General features: G+C 43.2%; 1 protein-coding gene across 3 annotated transcripts in view; it reads left to right on the forward strand.

Annotated features, from left to right (window-relative positions):
- The window catches only part of PTPRR (protein tyrosine phosphatase receptor type R), a 335,309-nt gene that overhangs the window by 187,905 nt on the left and 127,628 nt on the right, over positions 1-19,776 (forward strand). For all 3 annotated transcript variants that reach the window (XM_053583630.1, XM_053583629.1, XM_053583631.1), the window contains one exon: positions 16,502-16,770. In XM_053583630.1, coding sequence (XP_053439605.1) covers positions 16,502-16,770 — 269 coding nt within the window. The remainder of the gene's footprint in view (positions 1-16,501; positions 16,771-19,776) is intronic.

Consider the following 19,776-nt stretch of genomic DNA (forward strand, 5'->3'; position numbering starts at 1 on the left):
GAGGCGACCTGGGGTCCGATAGCCCTCTGAAAGCAGTGTGTCAGAATCTTTGGTGATATTTTGGGAAATTTTCTTTTATAATATTGTCTAGTATGGCTTCCATTCCTCTGGGGCATTCTTCTTCCCCTTCTGGGAATCCTATAACTGGTATGTTGGAACGCTTCATAAAGTCCCATAATTGTGACAGTGAACGTTCTGCTTTCTCTCTCTTCTTTTCTGCCTCTTTTACTATCTGAGTTATCTCAAGAACTTTGTCTTCTACCTCTGAAATTCTTTCTTCTGCATGGTCTAACCTGTTGCTGATACTTTCCATTGCATCTTTAAGTTCCCTAATTGACTGTTTCAGTTCCTTCAGCTCTGCTATATTCTTTTTATATTCTTCATGTCGTTCATCTCTTATTTGATTCTGTTTTTGGATTTCCTTTTGGTTATTTTCCACTTTATTAGCAGTTTCCTTCATTGTTTCCATCATTTCTTTCATTGTTTTCAACATGCGTATTCTAAATTCCCTTTCTGTCATTCCTAACATTTCTTTATAGGTGGAATCCTCTGCAGTAGCTACCTCATGGTCCCTTGGCGGGGTTGTTCTGGACTGGTTCTTCATGTTGCCTGGAGTTTTCTGCTGATTCTTCCTCATGAGTGATTCTTTTATCTGTTTCCTTGCCCTAATTTTCCTTTCACTTCCTCTTGCTCTTTAAGTTCTTGTGCCTGTGGACTAAGGGTTACAGGACCAGAAGGGTGAGAAGGTTGAAGAGCAAAAAAGGGATGAAAGAAAGGAGGACCGAGTGATAAGAAAAAAAAAAAAAGAGAGAGAGAAAGGAGAGGGGGTGGGTAAAAGGAATATTGACAAAAAGAAGAGAGGCACAGAAAGAGGGAGACAGAGCAATATAGGTGTACAGTAGGGTACTTTGACACAACCTTAAAAAAACCCACCTTCAGGGGGTGCCCAGTTGGGTGGTTCCCTTGAGGTCAGCAGCTCTTTGCTAACCTGATCAGACACAGTACCCCACCTCCACCAAGTAGAGAGGAAAGACAAAAATGCTATAAATCAAACCAAAACAAGCAAACAGAAAACTTTTCGGGATAAAATTGGGTGAAAAACCAAATAATAGTGGTAGAAACACTAGCAAAAATGAAGTTCTAGTTATTGAAAAAGGCAGCAATGGGAAATTATAATTAAACTAGAAAAATTGAGAAAGAAAAAGGATCTGTATGGAAAAGGTTGAAATTAAAAAACAAAACAACATCAACAACATCAAAATGAACAAAAGAAAACAACCAGACCAAAAAAAAAACACAACCAAAAACAAAGCAGTATGTATATGTTATTGAATATTGTCTGGGCAACACATGGTCTTCTGGGGTATGAGATGTTAATCAGAGTTCTGATATGACTGGAGGCTGCTGATTTCTCAAACCCCAGCAGGTAGACACCCTAAATCTCTCTTCAGCCCACTTAAAAGGCACTTTGAACTTGTTCACTTACTGAGTAGAAGTTTTCCCAGGAAAGTGCTTGTCGCTGGAATCACTGCTGAAGTGGCTATCCACTTACCCAGTGTGCCAAAACTGGTCTCACTCTGCCCCTGAGGGTTAGGGCTGCAAGGCGGTTCAGACCCCGCCCTTAGGCTACTTGGTCGCTGGGTTACCAGCTCCCACCCGATTCTAGCTCTGTGACCGTGAGGGCGGAGGTTGCTGGGGGCAGATTGCTCACAATGGTTCCCTGTGACCCACAGCCAAACACTATTAGCTCCGTCTGGCTCAGCGGCTCAGACTGGGGCCCTAGACAACAGCCAAAGTTCTCCGCACTCCCGCTCAGGCTCTCCCCAAGGCAGTTCAACTGAGTGCCAAGTCCAAAGACACCAAAACAGATCACAGGTAAGGCCTTTCTGGTTTGCAGTCTTGCTGCTACTGAACTTACAGTTGCGGGCGGGTTTAGACGGATTGAACACACGCAACCACTTGCCATTTTTCCACTGTTTTAGTCCTCCTCTTGGGGTCCAGAAGTCTCTCGCTGACTCCCTGTATCCTCACAGGAGTGATGATGGGCAGATCCCACCAGCCAGAGATGTCTGGAGTCCTATCTCCCCAGACTGGAGTCCTATCTTCCCAGACTCACGGTGCCCATGTAAGGAAGCTGTTACTCGGCCGCCATCTTGCTCTACCTCCAAGGAAAAAGAATTTTAATGAGAAAAGGTTGGCGGTGTTATGGAAACTGAGACAGAAACTTCTGGGCCTTTCTTACTGCCTTCAGGAGCTGTGGTTCCTTGTCAGGGTGAATTTCACTTTAAAACATGTGGCTCTTCTTCACTTTCATACAAGAAATCCCAAGTGCCATTCTCTCTCTTGTCATTCACAATTAGGATGTTTTTCTGCTTCACAGATGAGAAAGGATAGAAGGAGAGGGAGAAGAGAAAGGGGTAGAGAGTGATGCAAATGGAGGTTGTAGAGGGAGAAAGTGTCTGGGATCCAGAAGGGCAAAGGCAGAGATAAAAGCAGAACAGCAGCAAGCAGCTTCACGGGCAAGCTGTGAGCGCTAAAAGGCAGCAGAAACCAGAGAAAGCAGAGTGTGCTGTGAACACGTCATCCTGTACCTCTAACCCAGGCATGCTGCATACCCAATGTCACGAGATAAAGCCCTGCATTGGTGTCCTGTGGTCTCATGTGTCAAAAGACCCGGAGTAGCCACATCGTCAACCACTTGGGAAACAGGGACAACTCCTCCTTCCTCAAAATTTGCAAAACACTAACATAAAAGTCAGAAACCTAGGTAATTCCACTCCAACATAATTAGAACAAATCAAGACAGGAGCATTTTCAAAGTGTAGGTAATGGTGTCTATTGGGTTAGTCTGGAGAGTGGTTCCATCAGCACATTGCGTGGAATGTCCACTGTGGCACTGTGGGAATGGATATAAAGCCCTCGTTCTCTTGAAGTCTTTGCTGTAGGCAGAGGCACAGATGATAATTAATTTTTAAAAACTGAAATAGTGAATAAGCTGTGTGATGCCAACTACATGACATTCTGTAAAAAGCAAGACTATGGAGACAGGAAAAAGATTAGTGGCCACCAGAGGTTGGGATGGAGGGGGTTGGGGGAGGGCAGCAAACTTCAGGGCAGTGGGACTGCTCTGTAAGGCCCTGACAGCACAGATTTCTCCCCAGGAAGAGTGAGCCCCAGCCACGCTTTAGTTAACAGCAGCACGTCAGCACTGGCCCCCAGTTGAAACAGAGGCCCACACTAATACATGTAATAGGGAAAAGGCGAGGTGGGGAGAGTGTGTGGGGACTCCTAAAACTTCTCTAAAAAATAATAATGTATTTTTAAATCAAATAGTAATAAGCGCCATGAAGAAGATAACATTATAGTGAGTGAGTGGAGCTGGGTGACCGGAACCTTTGAGTCCTGTGAATGAAAATATGTAGGAAAAGGGCTCCAGGCAGGGGTGCGATGGGTGAAACAGGCACACTTGCGTGTTCAGGTTCAAGGGGGAGAGTGGAAACCGAGTGTTTTAGGCAGAACCTTGGCGTGACCTGATGCAGGGTCACATGGCTGGGAATAGAGAACAGAGTGGACTGTGGGAGAAGCAGAGTGGACTGTGGGAGAAGCAGAGTGGACTGTGGGAGAAGCAGAGTGGACTGAGGGAGAAGCAGGGCCTTGCTAGAGGCTTCTGCAGTAGCCTGATGAGGAAGATCCTGGTGCTGGTGGGGATGGAAGGAGTGCAGGATCGGGATCTACCTGCAGGTAGGACGGGCAGGCCAGGCGGAGTCCTTATTCTCAAGGACAGGAGCAAAACCTGCAGAGGACTCTGAAGTTACCCGGCTGGACTCCCTGGATGGCAGGCTCTCGTTTTCCAGGAGAGAAACATGTTGGCGCGGAGACTTGTGTATTCAGGTAGTTCCTGAACAAATGAAAGAAAAAAATGGAATGAGATATTTTAAACACAACCTTAATGTCTTTTTTTGAGACAGAGTCTCACTTTGTCCCCCTGAACTCTATTTTGAATTTTATTATGAAAGAATCTATTTAAAAAGTAGCAGAGGGAACCAGCATTAGGTAGAGGGTATTGATGCTCATTGGAAAACAAATACCACCTGGCAGGCAGGGTTGCGCTGGAGCTAAGTTTATCTGACAGAACTTACTTAGAGGACTCAGTAGTGCACAATTAGGGACATGTCAAACGTGGTTCTCTAAAATAAGCCCATTTTTGTAAGTGTTCAGATGTTTCTGATAATTACCTTCATTTAAAGCAATTTTTTATTTGGATTTCTCAGTGGTAGTTATCACTTTTGTAACTCTCAATAGAGTCTAATTCTATGTCCCATAGTTTTACTTTTCCATGACCAAAAAAAAAAAAAAAAAGAAGCAGGGAGAGGTAACTGAGAATTTCTCCTCTGGCATTAATGACAGATCAAGCGCTGCTGTTTGCACCTGTCCTTCCTATATGCCACAGGAATGAAAAGTATGTGGTTTTATTGTGAAATTACATAGGTAAGTTGCTGTAATGGAAGGTTGTGGGTTGTGTTCTGTATAACAATAACTTAAGACTTGGCAACATTTTTGAAATGTGGCATATTGTTTACTTTCCTTAAAATACAAAAAAAAAATATGTGTTGCCAGGCATAAAATTAGACAGGCATGACATTTTCAAATATGTGACTTATTTAGCACCTCACAAATGTGAATGTAGAGTGGGTGGAGCGACAAATACAATTTTCCAAGAAAAAGCGTGTGGGCAACTTCCAACCCATTCAGTCTGTTTTAGATACAGGAAACTTATTACTAAGAAGAAATAGTTCTCAAACTTGAACAAATAATAGAAAGAACACCATTTATCATCTAAATTAGATCTTCAAGTGAAGGTTTGTTAACAAGTGCAAAGATATTTATGAAATGTAGGTAGAGATGTCTAGAGGCCAGCTTGCTTCCAGAAAAGAGTTTTAGGAGTCACATAAAATCATGTGAACACAGCTGTATGGGTCAGTGAAAGTGCTGGTGTATGTCCAGACCCTTAGAAGAGTCATCCATACATTATGCTGAAAATCTCTCTAGTCATGGTCTGGTAGCTGAATCAGGTAATCCTGTATCCAACCACCTGCCCTAGGTTGAGCATGAAACAATACTCACACATCAAAGGCAAACAAAAATAGCCACAATTTTTTACCCTGGTAAATATTATATGATCTCTAAGGGCTTAAGGTAAATGGGACTAGAATCTTAGCTGGAAAGGTTGTTACAGAACCATTTCTTTCTCTCTCTCTCTCCCCTAGAGAAGGGTCTTGCTGTGTTGCCCAGGCTGGAGTGCAGAGGCACAATCAGCTCACTGTAGCCTCAGTCTCCTGGGCTCAAGGGATTTTCCTGCCTCAGCCTCCCAAATAGCTAGAACTACAGAGATATGCCATCACATCTAGCTAGTATTTTCATATTTTTGTAGAGATGGGGATCTTGCTATGTTGCCCAAGCTAGTCTTGAACTCCTGGCCACAAGTGATCCTCCTGCCTCAGCCTCCCAAAGTGCTGGGATTATAGGTGTGAGTCACCACACCTGGCCAAGAACCATTTCTAAAATTAGTGTATATCTCAAACTAATATTCAATATTTTTCATACAAAGCCTCTTAAGAATAATAGTAGTAGCAACAATAGTAATAATTAGTTTCTTCCATTTATTGCACACTTGCTGGTACTAAACTGGTACTAAATCTACTGTTGGTAGTTAACAATTAATAGATTTTAGTTTCTCGATTTTACTGATGAGAAAACCAAGATTCAGAAAAGATAAATGGCTTGACAATGCTGGTGGGAAGGTAGTGGGAGGGGTAAGAATTCAAACCCAAATTTGTCTGAATTGAAAGTCTGGGCTCTTTATGTGTTCCCACTTAAAGTTGGCAGTAGAGTTAAAGGAGCCAAACTGTGGTGCCCTTTGGTCCTATCACTCTATCTTGTGAACGTCTGTATCTGGCCACAGATGGGTCCAGTAACTGACGAGCAGGGCTGTGTTCATCAGAGCCGGACCATCCACACAGACTGACAGGTGGGTGCCACACCATGCTGTGTGCTGTGCCCACACCTTTATTTTTGCACTCTGTGCTGGGTGTAATTTTTTACACATCCATCCATTCTGGAAGTATGTGAGTTCCTAGAGGACAGAGGAGAGGACAGTTCTATCTTTGCATCCACAATGTCTTTTTATTCTTTTTCTTAGAGATGGGTCTTGCTCAATCGCCCAATTTGGGGCACAGCAGCTCGACCATCGCTCGCTGCATAGTTTCCAGCTCCTGGGCTCAGGGACCCTCCTACTCCTCCCTCCTCAGCAGCTGGGACTACAGGGGTATGCCACAGGGATCAGCTACTTTTTTTCTATTTTTTGTAGAGATGGGGACTTGCTTTGTTGCCAAGCTGGTCTCAAATTCCTGACCCTCCTGCCTCAGCCTCCCAAAGTGCTAGGATCATAGGTGTGAGCCACCACACCCAGTCACACAACGTCTTATTTAGAGAATGCAGTCAGGATTAATTCATGTTTGTCAATTTAAAAGAAAATGAAAGAAAAATAGTACAGACTGTTGATTGGTGGCACCATTTGAAATTTGAAAACATTATAATCCAAATACAACATTATGGGTCACTTATGAGACTTTTAAAACAAAAATTACAAGCTACAAGAAAGCTTCAAAGGATTTTTTTTTTTTTTTTAGCTTTCTCTCATTTCCGTTCCTCTGGTCCTCTTATTCCCACCCTTATTTTCCTCTCGTGCTATCATTTGACTTTTACAGCTCCTCTCATTCAGTAATCCTTTCTCTTTTCCTTTTTCAAATGATTGAATGACTTTATGGCATTCCAAGATTTAAACAATCTCTTAAAGGATAAGATGTTGACTTGTCATTGCTGTGGTGAGCTTTTAGGTTGAGTTTTAAAACAAAGTGAATTCACGTAGAGAAATATGCATATGCTGTATTCCAGGCTCAATCTGTGCAGAGAAAAATCTCTAACACACTTTTCCAGAGGGTTTGGGAAAGAGGTTCTGAAGAAGAAATGTGGGAATTTGGAAGGAGCAGTAAAGTTAAATGATTATATGTCTGGAAGTTGGCAAACCTGGATTCTAGATTATATGTATGTCCAACATTCCATAAACCATTTCACTGCTCTGGGCTTAAACGTGAAATAAGGAGATTCTAACAAAAGGTTCTTAAAATCCTGTACACCAGGGTTTCTCAAAAGCAGCACTAATGACATTTGGGACTATATATCTGGGAGGGAGGGGGTCCTTCCTGTGCCCTGCAGGGCAGCTCCCCTGACTCTGCCCACCAGATGCCAGCGGCCCCCCTCCCTCTCTTCCTCAGCGCCTCTAACTGTAACAACCAAAAACATCTCCAGGAATGGCCAATGTCCCCTGGAGGGCAGAACCCCTGCCACTTGAGGCCACTGCCTTTCAGCTTAATTCCATGACTACTGCCCGACTGCCAAAAATCAGTCTCTTCCATACTCCTCCATTTTTTCAGACAGTCCAATCTCTTGAGTATTTTTAAACAGAGTCTTATACACATTATACATTCTGCAGGTTCTGCTTTCCCCTAAGTAAAGATGTAGAATCTGTAGACGTACTGCCCAGGGATGGCTGGTAAAGTTGACCTCTGACTGAGATGAAGTAAACAGATGACTGACCATAAAATGTATTACAAAGGTTTCTCATCAGAAACATAGGCTCTACCTATGAATAGTAAAAATGGACTCATTAGGCCTGGTTTTGTGCTAATATGATCATAAAATGGACTTGGCAAAAACAATTGAGAAGGTAAATATTTCCGTGGTTTTCTTGTTTTCATCGTTTCTCCAAAATCCAAAATGTAAACAAAATCCAAATGTAAACAAGTAGGCAAATATTCTTATATGCATGTTATATTTAGATGTGAGGAACTTAGAAAGTACAATATATTATCCTCCACTATATTTTTGTAAAGGGGCAGATATATTTGTTCATTTCTTCATTCAGGAAAATAATGTCTTTATGAATAAAAAAAAAAATCACATCGTCTGGAGTGGCTGCAAACATAGCACTCCTGGAGGCCAAGACCAGAGGATCCCTTGGCCTCAGCAGTTTGAGGCCAGACCTCCAACTCTACTAAAAATAGACAAATTAGCCGGGTGTTGGGGCAGGTATCTGTAGTCCTAGCTACTCTGGAGGCTAAGGCAGGAGGATTGTTCAAACCCAGGAGTTTGAGGTTCCTGTGAGCTAGGCTGAGGACATGGCACTCTACCCAGAGTGACAAAGTGAAACTCTGTCTCAAAACAAAAACAAAAACAAAAAACTTAAATTCTATTGCATTGCCATATAGTGGTTATGTGTTTACCTTAACATAAGTGTAAGACATATATGTACCATCTGACTGGTACGGTTCTAGTATAGGTCAGGTTTTTACAGAGTGGTAGTGACACAGTTCACTATGAGTCTGATGAGAAAAGAGAATAAGCACAGAAGTGAAAGTGCAGGTCCTGGGTGCGGAATGGAGGTGTCCAGCTTTGCTGCTTTCTATCTGTAGGTCCTGGGTGTGGGATAGAGTTGTCCAGCTTTGCTGCTTTCTATCTGTAGGTCCTGGGTGTTGCATAGAGGTGTCCAGCTTTGCTATTTTCTATCTGTAGGTCCTGGGTGCGGAATGGAGGTGTCCAGCTTTGCTGCTTTCTATCTGTAGGTCCTGGGTGCGAGATAGAGGTGTCCACCTTTGCTGCCTTCTACCCATAGGTCCTGGGTGCGGGATAGAGGTGTCCATCTTTGCTACTTTCTATCTGTAGGTCCTGGGTGCGGAATGGAGGTGTCCAGCTTTGCTGCTTTCTATCTGTAGGTCCTGGGTGTGGGATAGAGTTGTCCAGCTTTGCTGCTTTCTATCTGTAGGTCCTGGGTGTGGGATAGAGTTGTCCAGCTTTGCTGCTTTCTATCTGTAGGTCCTGGGTGTGGGATAGAGTTGTCCAGCTTTGCTGCTTTCTATCTGTAGGTCCTGGGTGTGGGATAGAGTTGTCCAGCTTTGCTGCTTTCTATCTGTAGGTCCTGGGTGCGGGATAGAGGTGTCCAGCTTTGCTGCCTTCTACCCATAGGTCCTGGGTGCAGGATCGAGGTGTCCATCTTTGCTACTTTCTATCTGTAGGTCCTGGGTGCAGGATAGAGGTGTCCAGCTTTGCTGCTTTCTACCCATAGGTCCTGGGTGCTGGATAGAGGTGTCCAGCTTTGCTGCTTTCTATCTGTAGGTCCTGGGTGTGGGATAGAGGTGTCCAGCTTTGCTGCCTTCTACCCATAGGTCCTGGGTGCAGGATCAAGGTGTCCATCTTTGCTACTTCCTATCTGTAGGTCCTGGGTGCAGGATAGAGGTGTCCAGCTTTGCTGCTTTCTACCCATAGGTCCTGGGTGCTGGATAGAGGTGTCCAGCTTTGCAGCTTTCTATCTGTAGGTCCTGGGTGTGGGATAGAGGTGTCCAGCTTTGCTACTTTCTATCTGTAGGTCCTGGGTGCGGGATAGAGGTGTCCAGCTTTGCTGCTTTCTATCTGTAGGTCCTGGGTGTTGGATAGAGGTGTCCAGCTATGCTGCTTTCTATCTGTAGGTCCTGGGTGCGGGATAGAGGTGTCCAGCTTTGCTGCTTTCTATCTGTAGGTCCTGGGTGTGGGATAGAGGTGTCCAGCTTTGCTGTTTTCTATCTGTAGGTCCTGGGTGTGGGATAGAGGTGTCCAGCTTTGCTCTTTTCTATCTGTAGGTCCTGGGTGTGTGATAGAGGTGTCCAGCTTTGCTGCCTTCTACCCGTAGGTCCTGGGTGTGGGATAGAGGTGTCCAGCTTTGCTGCCTTGTACCCGTAGGTCCTGGGTGTGGGATAGAGGTGTCCAGCTTTGCTGCCTTCTACCCATAGGTCCTGGGTGCAGGATCGAAGTGTCCATCTTTGCTGCTTTCTATCTGTAGGTCCTGGGTGCCGGATAGAGGTGTCCAACTTTGCTGCTTTCTATCTGTAGGTCATGGGTGTGGGATAAAGGTGTCCAGCTTTGCTGCTTTCTATCTGTAGGTCCTGGGTGGGGGATAGAGGTGTCCAGCTTTGCTGCCTTCTTCCCGTAGGTCCTGGGTGTGGGATAGAGGTGTCCAGCTTTGCTGCCTTGTACCCGTAGGTCCTGGGTGTGGGATAGAGGTGTCCAGCTTTGCTGCCTTCTACCTGTAGGTCCTGGGTGTGGGATAGAGGTATCCAGCTTTGCTGCCTTCTACCCGTAGGTCCTGGGTGTGGGATAGTGGTGTCCAGCTTTGCTGCTTTCTATCTGTAGGTCCTGGGTGTGGGATAGAGGCGTCCAGCTTTGCTGCCTTGTACCCGTTGGTCCTGGGTGTGGGATAGAGGTGTCCAGCTTTGCTGCCTTCTACCCATAGGTCCTGGGTGCAGGATCGAGGTGTCCATCTTTGCTGCTTTCTATCTGTAGGTCCTGGGTGCTGGATAGAGGTGTCCAGCTTTACTGCTTTCTGTCTGTAGGTCCTGGGTGTGGGATAGAGGCGTCCAGCTTTGCTGCTTTCTACCCATAGGTCCTGGGTGCAGGATAGAGGTGTCCAGCTTTGCTGCTTTCTATCTGTAGGTCCTGGGTGTTGGATAGAGGTGTCCAGCTTTGCTGCTTTCTACCCATATGTCCTGGGTGCAGGATAGAGGTGTCCAGCTTTGCTGCTTTCTATCTGTAGGTCCTGCGTGTGGGATAGAGGTGTCCAGCTTTCCTGCTTTCTATCTGTAGGTCCTGGGTGTGGGATAGAGGTGTCCAGCTTTGCTGCTTTCTACCCATAGGTCCGGGGTGCAGGATAGAGGTGTCCAGCTTTGCTGCTTTCTATCTGTAGGTCCTGGGTGTTGGATAGAGGTGTCCAGCTTTGCTGCTTTCTACCCATAGGTCCTGGGTGCAGGATAGAAGTGTCCAGCTTTGCTGCTTTCTATCTGTAGGTCCTGGGTGTGGGATAGAGGTGTCCAGCTTTGCTGCTTTCTATATGTAGGTCCTGGGTGTGGGATAGAGGTGTCCAGCTTTGCTGTTTTCTACCCATAGGTCCTGGGTGTGGGATAGAGGTGTCCAGCTTTGCTGCCTTCTACCCGTAGGTCCTGGGTGTGGGATAGAGGTGTCCATCTTTGCTGTTTTCTACCTGTAGGTCCTGGGTGTGGGATAGAGGTGTCCAGCTTTGCTGCTTTCTACCCGTAGGTCCTGGGTGTGGGATAGAGGTGTCCAGATTTGCTGCTTTCTACCCGTAGGTCCTGGGTGTGGGATAGAGGTGTCCAGCTTTGCTGCTTTCTATCTGTAGGTCCTGGGTGTGGGATAGAGGTGTCCAGCTTTGCTGCTTTCTACCCGTAGGTCCTGGGTGTGGGATAGAGGTGTCCAGCTTTGCTGCCTTCCACCCATAGATCCTGGGTGTGGGATAGAGGTGTCCATCTTTGCTGCTTTCTATCTGTAGGTCCTGGGTGTGGGATAGAGGTGTCCAGCTTTGCTGCCTTCTACCCATAGGTCCTGGGTGCAGGATCGAGGTGTCCATCTTTGCTGCTTTCTATCTGTAGGTCCTGAGTGCCGGATAGAGGTGTCCATCTTTGCTCCTTTCTATCTGTAGGTCCTGGGTGTGGGATAGAGGTGTCCAAGTTTCCTGCTTTCTATCTGTAGGTTCTGGGTGTGTGATGGAGGTGTCCAGCTTTTCTGCTTTCTATCTGTAGGTTCTGGGTGTGGGATAGAGGTGTACAGCTTTGCTGCTTTCTATCTGTAGGTCCTGGGTGGGTGATAGAGGTGTCCAGCTTTGCTGCTTTCTATATGTAGGTCCTGGGTGTGGGATAGAGGTGTCCAGCTTTGCTGCCTTCTACCCATAGGTCCTGGGTGTGGGATAGAGGTGTCCATCTTTGCTGCTTTCTATCTGTAGGTCCTGTGTGCGGGATAGAGGTGTCCAGCTTTGCTGCTTTCTATCTGTAGGTCCTGCGTGCGGGATAGTGGTGTCCAGCTTTGCTGCTTTCTATCTGTAGTTCCTGGGTGTGGGATAGAGGTGTCCAGCTTTGCTGCTTTCTATCTGTAGGTCCTGGGTGCAGGATAGCGGTGTCCAGCTTTGCTGCTTTGTACCCTGTTTTCCCCCAAATGGGACTTTCTCTTTGTCACTATTAAGTCTAAGTTTTAAATCGATTCTTGGACTGATGGTTCTTATCCATCAGCTCATTCAGTTTGGCACCTCTCATGCCCTTAGCTTCTCCAGAACTGCTGCCTTCCTTCACCACAAAGCTTCGAGAGTGTTCCCGATTCAAATTTGGGTCCTCCAGTATTTGTATCTTCCTGATAGAAACACCATGGAGAGGATAGATAGGTTGGCAAGGTTTTTCTGTCTTCTCCTGTGCTGTCCAGAATCAACTTACCGCTTCTTTCAAGTCATTCATGCTCACTGTATCTGATTGTTGCATTTGCTAAACTATATTCTGAGAATATATTTTCTGTATATTCTATTCTCTTCACATCTAAATATTGTTCCATGTTTTAGTAAAACCAGCACAGAACCAATGAAGCAAATAACTGTTGGTAATCTTGACATCAATGCAAGCTTCAGTCATGGGCTGGCCGTTTTCTGAGCATGGAATAAACGAAACACACCCTGTCAGGGGCAAGGTCCATGCCATGGAGACTGGTTGGGCAATTTTTGCCCAGAACATCCTCAGTTAATACAAATTCATCATCTTGCAGTCCAGCAACTCTCGCTTTACACACAGAATCCTGAGGGAGTTAGATGCAAGTTTGGGCAATTAGTCCCACTGACAAGTATTTCTTAATTCAGCCAGGTAAGTGCTTTCACGTGACAGCAATATTTCATAGCAATATCTTAGAAAAAGGGTCAGCCACTTTCTTCTTCTTCTTGGCTCCCTCTTGCTGCCTTTTCTGAGGTGTTTGTTCTTGCAACTGCTATGGTGCTGCTCCAAGAGCCAAAAGGCCAGGAGATTCTGGTATAGAGCTTAAGGAAACCGCAGTATACTTTGTTTGAAAGTAGCTGTATTAATGGTAGGAAGACTTGCCACTTTGTATTAGACAGCTTTTTCTTATTCAGTAATATTTGTCAAGGGAATGTTATGACTCCATTATTTTTCAAAATGTGAAATTCCATTTTACCCTACAAGAGTCAATGGATACCACCATCATAGAAGTTTCCAGGTTATGAGAAAGTGAATTTACATAAAAGACAGTAAGAATTCTCTTTCATCTCCCAAAGCACAATGTATTAAATGCATTTCTAGTTTTACCTCATAGATGCATAGTCTTTCCTTAAGGAGAGCTTCTTTCAATCTGCAAACATCGTGTTCTTAGAGTTGGTGGGTTTGTGTCGAGTGTGGGAGAGGGTAGAAAGTGCGGAGGCTGCAAGTCAGGGCTGGGCTTTGCCAGAGCTAATTGTGCACTTCTGAGAAGCAGGTTCCTTGCCCAGACCTCAGTTTCCTTAATTTGTAATGAGGCTGGAAAGACCTAACTGATTCCCTCAGTATCTCTAATTAAAAAATAGTTTAGAACAGGCATAGTGGCTCATACCTGTAATCCTAACACTGTGGGAGGCTATGGGAGGAGGATTGCTTGAGCTCAGGAGTTTGTGAACAGCCTAAGCAAGAGTGAGACCCCATCTCTACTAAAAAACAGAATGAGCCAAGTGTTGTGGTGGGCACATATAGTCCCAGCTACTTGGGAGGCTGAGGCAGGAGGATCATTTGAACCCAGGAGTTTAAGGTTGCTATGAGGTACTCCAATGCCATACCACTTGGCCTTGGCAACAGAGTGAGACTCTGTCTCTAATAAATAAATAAATAAAATTTAAAAAATAATAAAAAGTAGCTTAGCATATGTTCACCCCTATTTTTTTACCTCTCTGCCCTTCCCCAGCCTTCTTTTTTGTTACTGTAATTTGGGATGTTGGTCCTGAGACATAATTAAACTCAGTTTTCACTCTGTATTTCAATGAAAAACAAAAGCTGCTTTTTATATCACAATTTCTAGTTCTTGAGCTTTTAATTTTGAGTCATCTTTTCATACCTGGGAGTATACCTTCAGGTAAATACTTTTTAGGAAGAGACCTGGGTAGTGTATTTTCCGAGACCTTGTACATTAGAGAAGTTCTTTCTGTTGGCTTCATATACATAAATGTCAGTTTATCTGGGTATAAAATTCATGCATCTTTTGAAATAGACTTTTTTCCTCAAAGCTATGAACAAATTGTTATGTTTTCCATTTTCTTCTCACAGTTACTCTGCTTATTTCAATTGACATACATTGTTGGGATTTCTTTTTTTGTTGTTTTAACTTAAGAACGTCTCTCATTCCATACCCCTAAATTCCATAAAAACAGGAGGCAGTCTGTTCTGTTCATAGTGAAACACGCTGTACTTTTCACAACACATGACACAAAGTTAGCACTGAAAAATCATTTTGAATGATTGCTTCCCTTTCATTCATTCTAGTTTATCATTTACAGTGACTCTTCTCTGACATCCTATATTTTCTCTTGTTTTTATATTCTTCTTTTTATTCTTTTGTTCCACATTCCAGGTAGTCTCATGTTTACCTTATATACCACTGATTATATTTTCTTCATTGACAATTCTGTTCTTTATTGCTTGCAAAAAAAAGATTTACATCTTGCTACTGAGTTTTCAGTTCTTTAGATTTTTTTACATCTGTCTGATAGCTTTGTATCTTTAGAGTGTTGTGTTTTTATTTTATTCCGGTTATTTTTTATAATTTTACTTGGATAAATAGACTTTTTTCCAAATATTATTTTGAGAATACTGGACAAATATTTTTAAAATTGGCCTGAAAAAAAGTCAAAGGTTTTTATTTCCTTTACAATTTCAGACAAATTCTTCCCTAATTTTTTTTCTGTTTATCATACTTTAACAAGAGAACTATGTATATTTAGACTTTGTATCTTTTCAGGAGATTTAAAATATAAAGATTACTAGGATTTAAAGGAACTCTGAAGACAGAATTCACCTTCTAACTCAGCAGTTCTCAACCTATGGGTCGCGACCCACAAGAATTAAAGGGTTGCAGCATTAGGAAGGTTGAGAACCACTGTCCTAACTAGACTAAACATTATTGCAAAGCACCCTGTCCTCCTAAAATAACATTACCAGTGGAGTTCAATTGGCTTAAAACTTTAAGATACAAATATCATCAGGGCTGTATACCAGAAGATAATGGCAGGTAATGGATTAAGTCGCCTGTTCATGTGAATTAACTTACCAAGTCACTTCCTGAGACCAGACCTGAAGAAACACCAGGACATCTAGCATCTTCGGGAGTTGGAGGAGAGAAGTTAACATCAAAAGAAGGATGAAAACGGTTCTAGAAAGGAACCCCAAATACCTTGTTTACCTCATAATTTGGTCTGTGAAGTGTGCCAGCAAAGTCACCTCACTTCTTTTAAAAGTTTAAAAGAGATGGTCCTATCATTTATCAATTAAGTTAGTCATAGAAAAAGCTCTGAGAATGAAAGAAAATGATGCTTTTCCTTTTTCTACACTCATTAAAATTTAAGGGGAAAAAGGAATAAGAAAGAAAATTCTGGTTGTCCAAATTATTCTTTGATAGGTGCTCTAAATTTAGTTTTGTGAAGTATTTACCAGATAATTCAAGTTGATATATGACTATCAACTAGTGCAGATATTTACCAACATAAGAAATTATGGCTTTATGGCATAACTGTTCTTTCACTGATGTCTGCAAGACTTCTTTCTTTCATGCCATATCAGATGCAGATCTGCATTTCCATGGAGTCACAGGCCCTTGTTCCATGGCCATTCCTTCCGTGAGCCTACCATTCCAGTCATTTTAAGTACGAGTCCCCATGTGATCAAACTGACATCTGGAATTTTCATAAAATTGGCTAAGTTTGCTTTTGAATATATCTTTGAGGAACAGATTCATGTATACACATATCTGTGTGTATATGCAGTGTTATTAGAAATACCAAGTATAACTCCTCTTAGTAAAATATCATAAGAATAGAAAAAAGTATTCAATGTACTCAATACTAAAATGAAACCAATGTGAAACTACTACACATCCACAGGAAAGAAAAACATACTTATATTCTGGTGAGTGGGAGGGGAGAGCAGTGAGAGAGGAGGGTGATGGGCAGGTGCTCACCTGATGTGCACAGTGTGGGGGTGTTCAATAGCCCCCGGCTGAGGACTCAACTACAACTTGGACTTTACCTTAGAAATGAAAACAGTGTAACCTGAACATCTGTACCCTCATATCAATCTGAAATTTAAAAAAAATGCAGAGTGCAATGAATGTTGTAGTAGAGTTATAAGCCAAAAAAATGAATAAATATAAAATAAAAATAAAAATAAATGAATACCAAGTATATCATCTTGAGAGAAATCTCAATACCACAAAACCTAGAAGCTTTGGCTTACTTTATCATTAAAACTTTGCTTTATCTCCTAGATTAGGAGAACAGACTCTGTTGTTTAGTGCGAGGAAATGTGACGGGAATCTTTTATATCTCCTTCTGTAGATTCTTTACAGATTAAAAGAAAGATTTCAGCTTTCCCTGAGACAAGATAAAGAGAAAAACCAGGAAATCCACCTGTCGCCCATCACATTACAGCCAGCACAGTCTGAGGCAAAGACAGGCCACAGCATGGTCCAGCCTGAGCAGGCCCCCAGGGTGCTGAACGTTGTCGTGGACCCCCAAGGCCGATGCACCCCTGAGACCAAAGCTACCACCTCTACCTCGGTCTGCCCTTCTCCTTTCAAAATGAAGCCTATAGGACTGCAGGAGAGGTAAGAACTTGTTCTGTAGCCGTCTACATGTGGCTTTTTTAAAAGAGTAGTTATCAAGTAAAAAAGAGAGAAATATAAGTGATTGGCAGAATTAGGTGGAATTGTTCACCTCTAAATGGGCACCAGGATGAAATAATGGTTTTGTCCCCCCAAAGAATCCAGCTAGATAGAATCTTTATGTGCACCTGATTCTGTACATATTCCACATATTCCATTCCAACTGTCAACCACAAGACAGTTGCTGTCACTGTCTATTGAGTTTCTTTTGAGATTTACTAACCTCACATGGTGGACCTTATTTAATGGTTATAAAATTCTGGAGGACAAGACGCTGGGATTGAAGTTGCTGCAAAAGCCCCCCTTGTTTGGAGTCAAGGTAGGAGTCCATAATACCACAAAGTAATTTTTTTTAAAGTTTCACGTCTGCTTTCTTTAATCATGACAAATATTTGCTATCAAGAGTCTTGACATTATTTTTGTTGTCTGTCCTGCCTTTGTGACATGTTTATACCCGTGATGTACTTTATGCTGATACATTTCAATTTAAAGCAAATACAATGGAAGGAAAAGACTAGGAGCAAAAGACATAAACGAGCGGCTCATTTCTTGCTTTCCCAAAAATACTAAGTAAAACTTTCCCATGGTTTTTCTTAAAATAAGAAGTCTCATTTGTATTTAAGATACAATTTGTATCATATCCAGCAGTGAACACCAGGACAGTCGGGAAAGCAAGGAGTTCTCAGGGTGTGATGGCAGGTCCATTCTCCTCCTGTTTTTATGTCTCCTTTTTCTATCGCCGTCCTTTCTGTTGCCTTAGGTTTCTAGATCACAGATATAAGTATTGAATATATTTTCCATAATGAATCATAATGGCCTGTGCAAATAGCCATGATTTACACACACACATACACACACTTCAGAAAATGTAGTTTGGGCTTAAAAGCTACAGAAGACAAAATTGGTCATTCAATATTCTTTGAAAGCATCAGCAAAGAACAGATGACCTGAAAAGAGGGTGATTCATTGAGTCCTAAAGGCCAATGAAGGAAGATCACTTCACCTCCGCAGTGGGAGGACAGAAGGATCCAGCCAGTCTTTCTCCTCCTCCCCAAACACTGTTGAGTTCCTGATGGAGCCACCTAGGTCTGCGTGTGATGTTCCCTTACTTGGACACCCTCTAAATGGCTCTTTGGGATTCAGAACGGACAGGCTGATGAGAGGGAACATTCTCCCTGAGGCTGACTAAGGGTCAGGAGAGCTGCATCCCAGCCCAGCTCTGCTGTTCCTGGACTGGGTGGCCATCCCTGAGTCATTTAATTGAAGTGAGTGGGAAGGGTGAGGACAGGGATGGTTTGGGGCATCCTAGCAGAGCAAGTAATAAAATCAGCGTTAAATAGATTCCCTGTCCCCGATCTACAAAGGTCCCTTCCTTGCTGCCCTCCTCCTCCTCCCTTCCACCTCAGAGCAGGGGAGCACGTTCTCCCCGTAAGGCTCCAGGCCACCCCACCCCCACCAGTAACTGCATCAGTTTTCCTCCTTTATTTTCACCTGCACCTTTCTTGTTACTGCTACTTCCCCAGCATAGAAATAGGTTCTCTTCTCTTCTGTGTCAAAGAAACTCTCTCAACCCAGTGCTTCTTGTGGTTCTTGTCTTTTCTTCCCTTCTCAGTAAGTGTCATAGGAGAGCAGAGTGTGACTGATGCGTCCCTGGGCATCTGAGGCCCTCCAGTCTTTCTCTCTCTTTCACATACTTAATGGCCATATTGATGACCACACTTCATTTCTTTCCCCATCTAGCATTTAGGATGACCTCACTTTTAAACTTCTCTCCTCCTTTGGGCTCAAAAACATCATTTTTCTTGCTCTCGAGTGGTTATCTTTAGCCTCCCACATGGACTCCATCCTTCTTTGAACCTTAACCATGGCCACTTCTTCTGTTATTATTTTTAGTGGTTATAATTCATAAGAAAAGTTACCTGCAGCTCAAATCTACCTTTTTTGTTCAGATCCAGACCTGTATTCCGGCACTGAACTGGACATCCTGATCTTACCTAATCACTGCAAATTTAAAACAGTCAGAAATAGAACTTGAGGTTTTCCTCGTCAGATTATTTCTCATCTTCTTTTACTCAGAATCCCAGAATGTGCTAATACTCTGAGCTCCAACTCTTTCTCCTTTCTCCCTCCATGATATCCAACATTACAAAGACCTCACACCTTTCTCCAACGTTCCCTTCTTTGTCCAACTCCAGTGCCACGGAGAGCTCCTGACCAGCCTCCTACTGGTCCTCCTGTTTCAAACCCTCTCCTCCTCCAGTCCACTCCCTAGACATCTTAAGCAGTGGTTTTCTGAGTGGTCTTTGAATGTTCCTCTCTATATGAGATCCCTCCAGTTTTTTTTTTTTTTCCATTACCTTCTGGAAGAAACTGATGATTCCTACATAGGGAATAGGAGACCCTTTCTGATCTGACCTTTGCCAAACTTTTTTCACTCCTGCTTGCTGCTAACCACCCCCTTATACTCATTCTGCTACTTGGACATTTTTCCAGTCACTATGCCATACTCTTTAAGCCTAATATTAGTGCTTGCCTAGGACCTGTCGTTTTTCCTAAGCCCACAGGCCCTACCTAAATGCCATCAATATAGTGACCATGAATCTGGATCTACAAATCATGGAGACAAAGATGTAATTTCATTTTTCTGAAACTCAAGTTATTTTTTCTAGATGCCATTCACTTAGATGCAGAAACTTAATTGCAGCCCTTTTCTGGTTCGCCTGCCCCTGCCTCTGGTTTCCTAGGGTTGCATCTGTGTTTTAAGGGAATTTTTTTCAACATGAAGAGTCGGGCTGCATAATGTCTTGGCACAGTAACTGAGATAATGCCAGGAAGGCTATGTTAACCATTGTGATGAAAATGTGTCAAATGGTCTATGAATCGAGTGTATGATGCTCCATGATCATATCTATGTACACAGCTATGATTTAATAAAAAAAAAAAAAAGAA

This window comes from Nycticebus coucang, chromosome 3 (assembly GCF_027406575.1).
Source record: "Nycticebus coucang isolate mNycCou1 chromosome 3, mNycCou1.pri, whole genome shotgun sequence".
NCBI classification, from domain to species: Eukaryota; Metazoa; Chordata; class Mammalia; order Primates; family Lorisidae; genus Nycticebus; species Nycticebus coucang.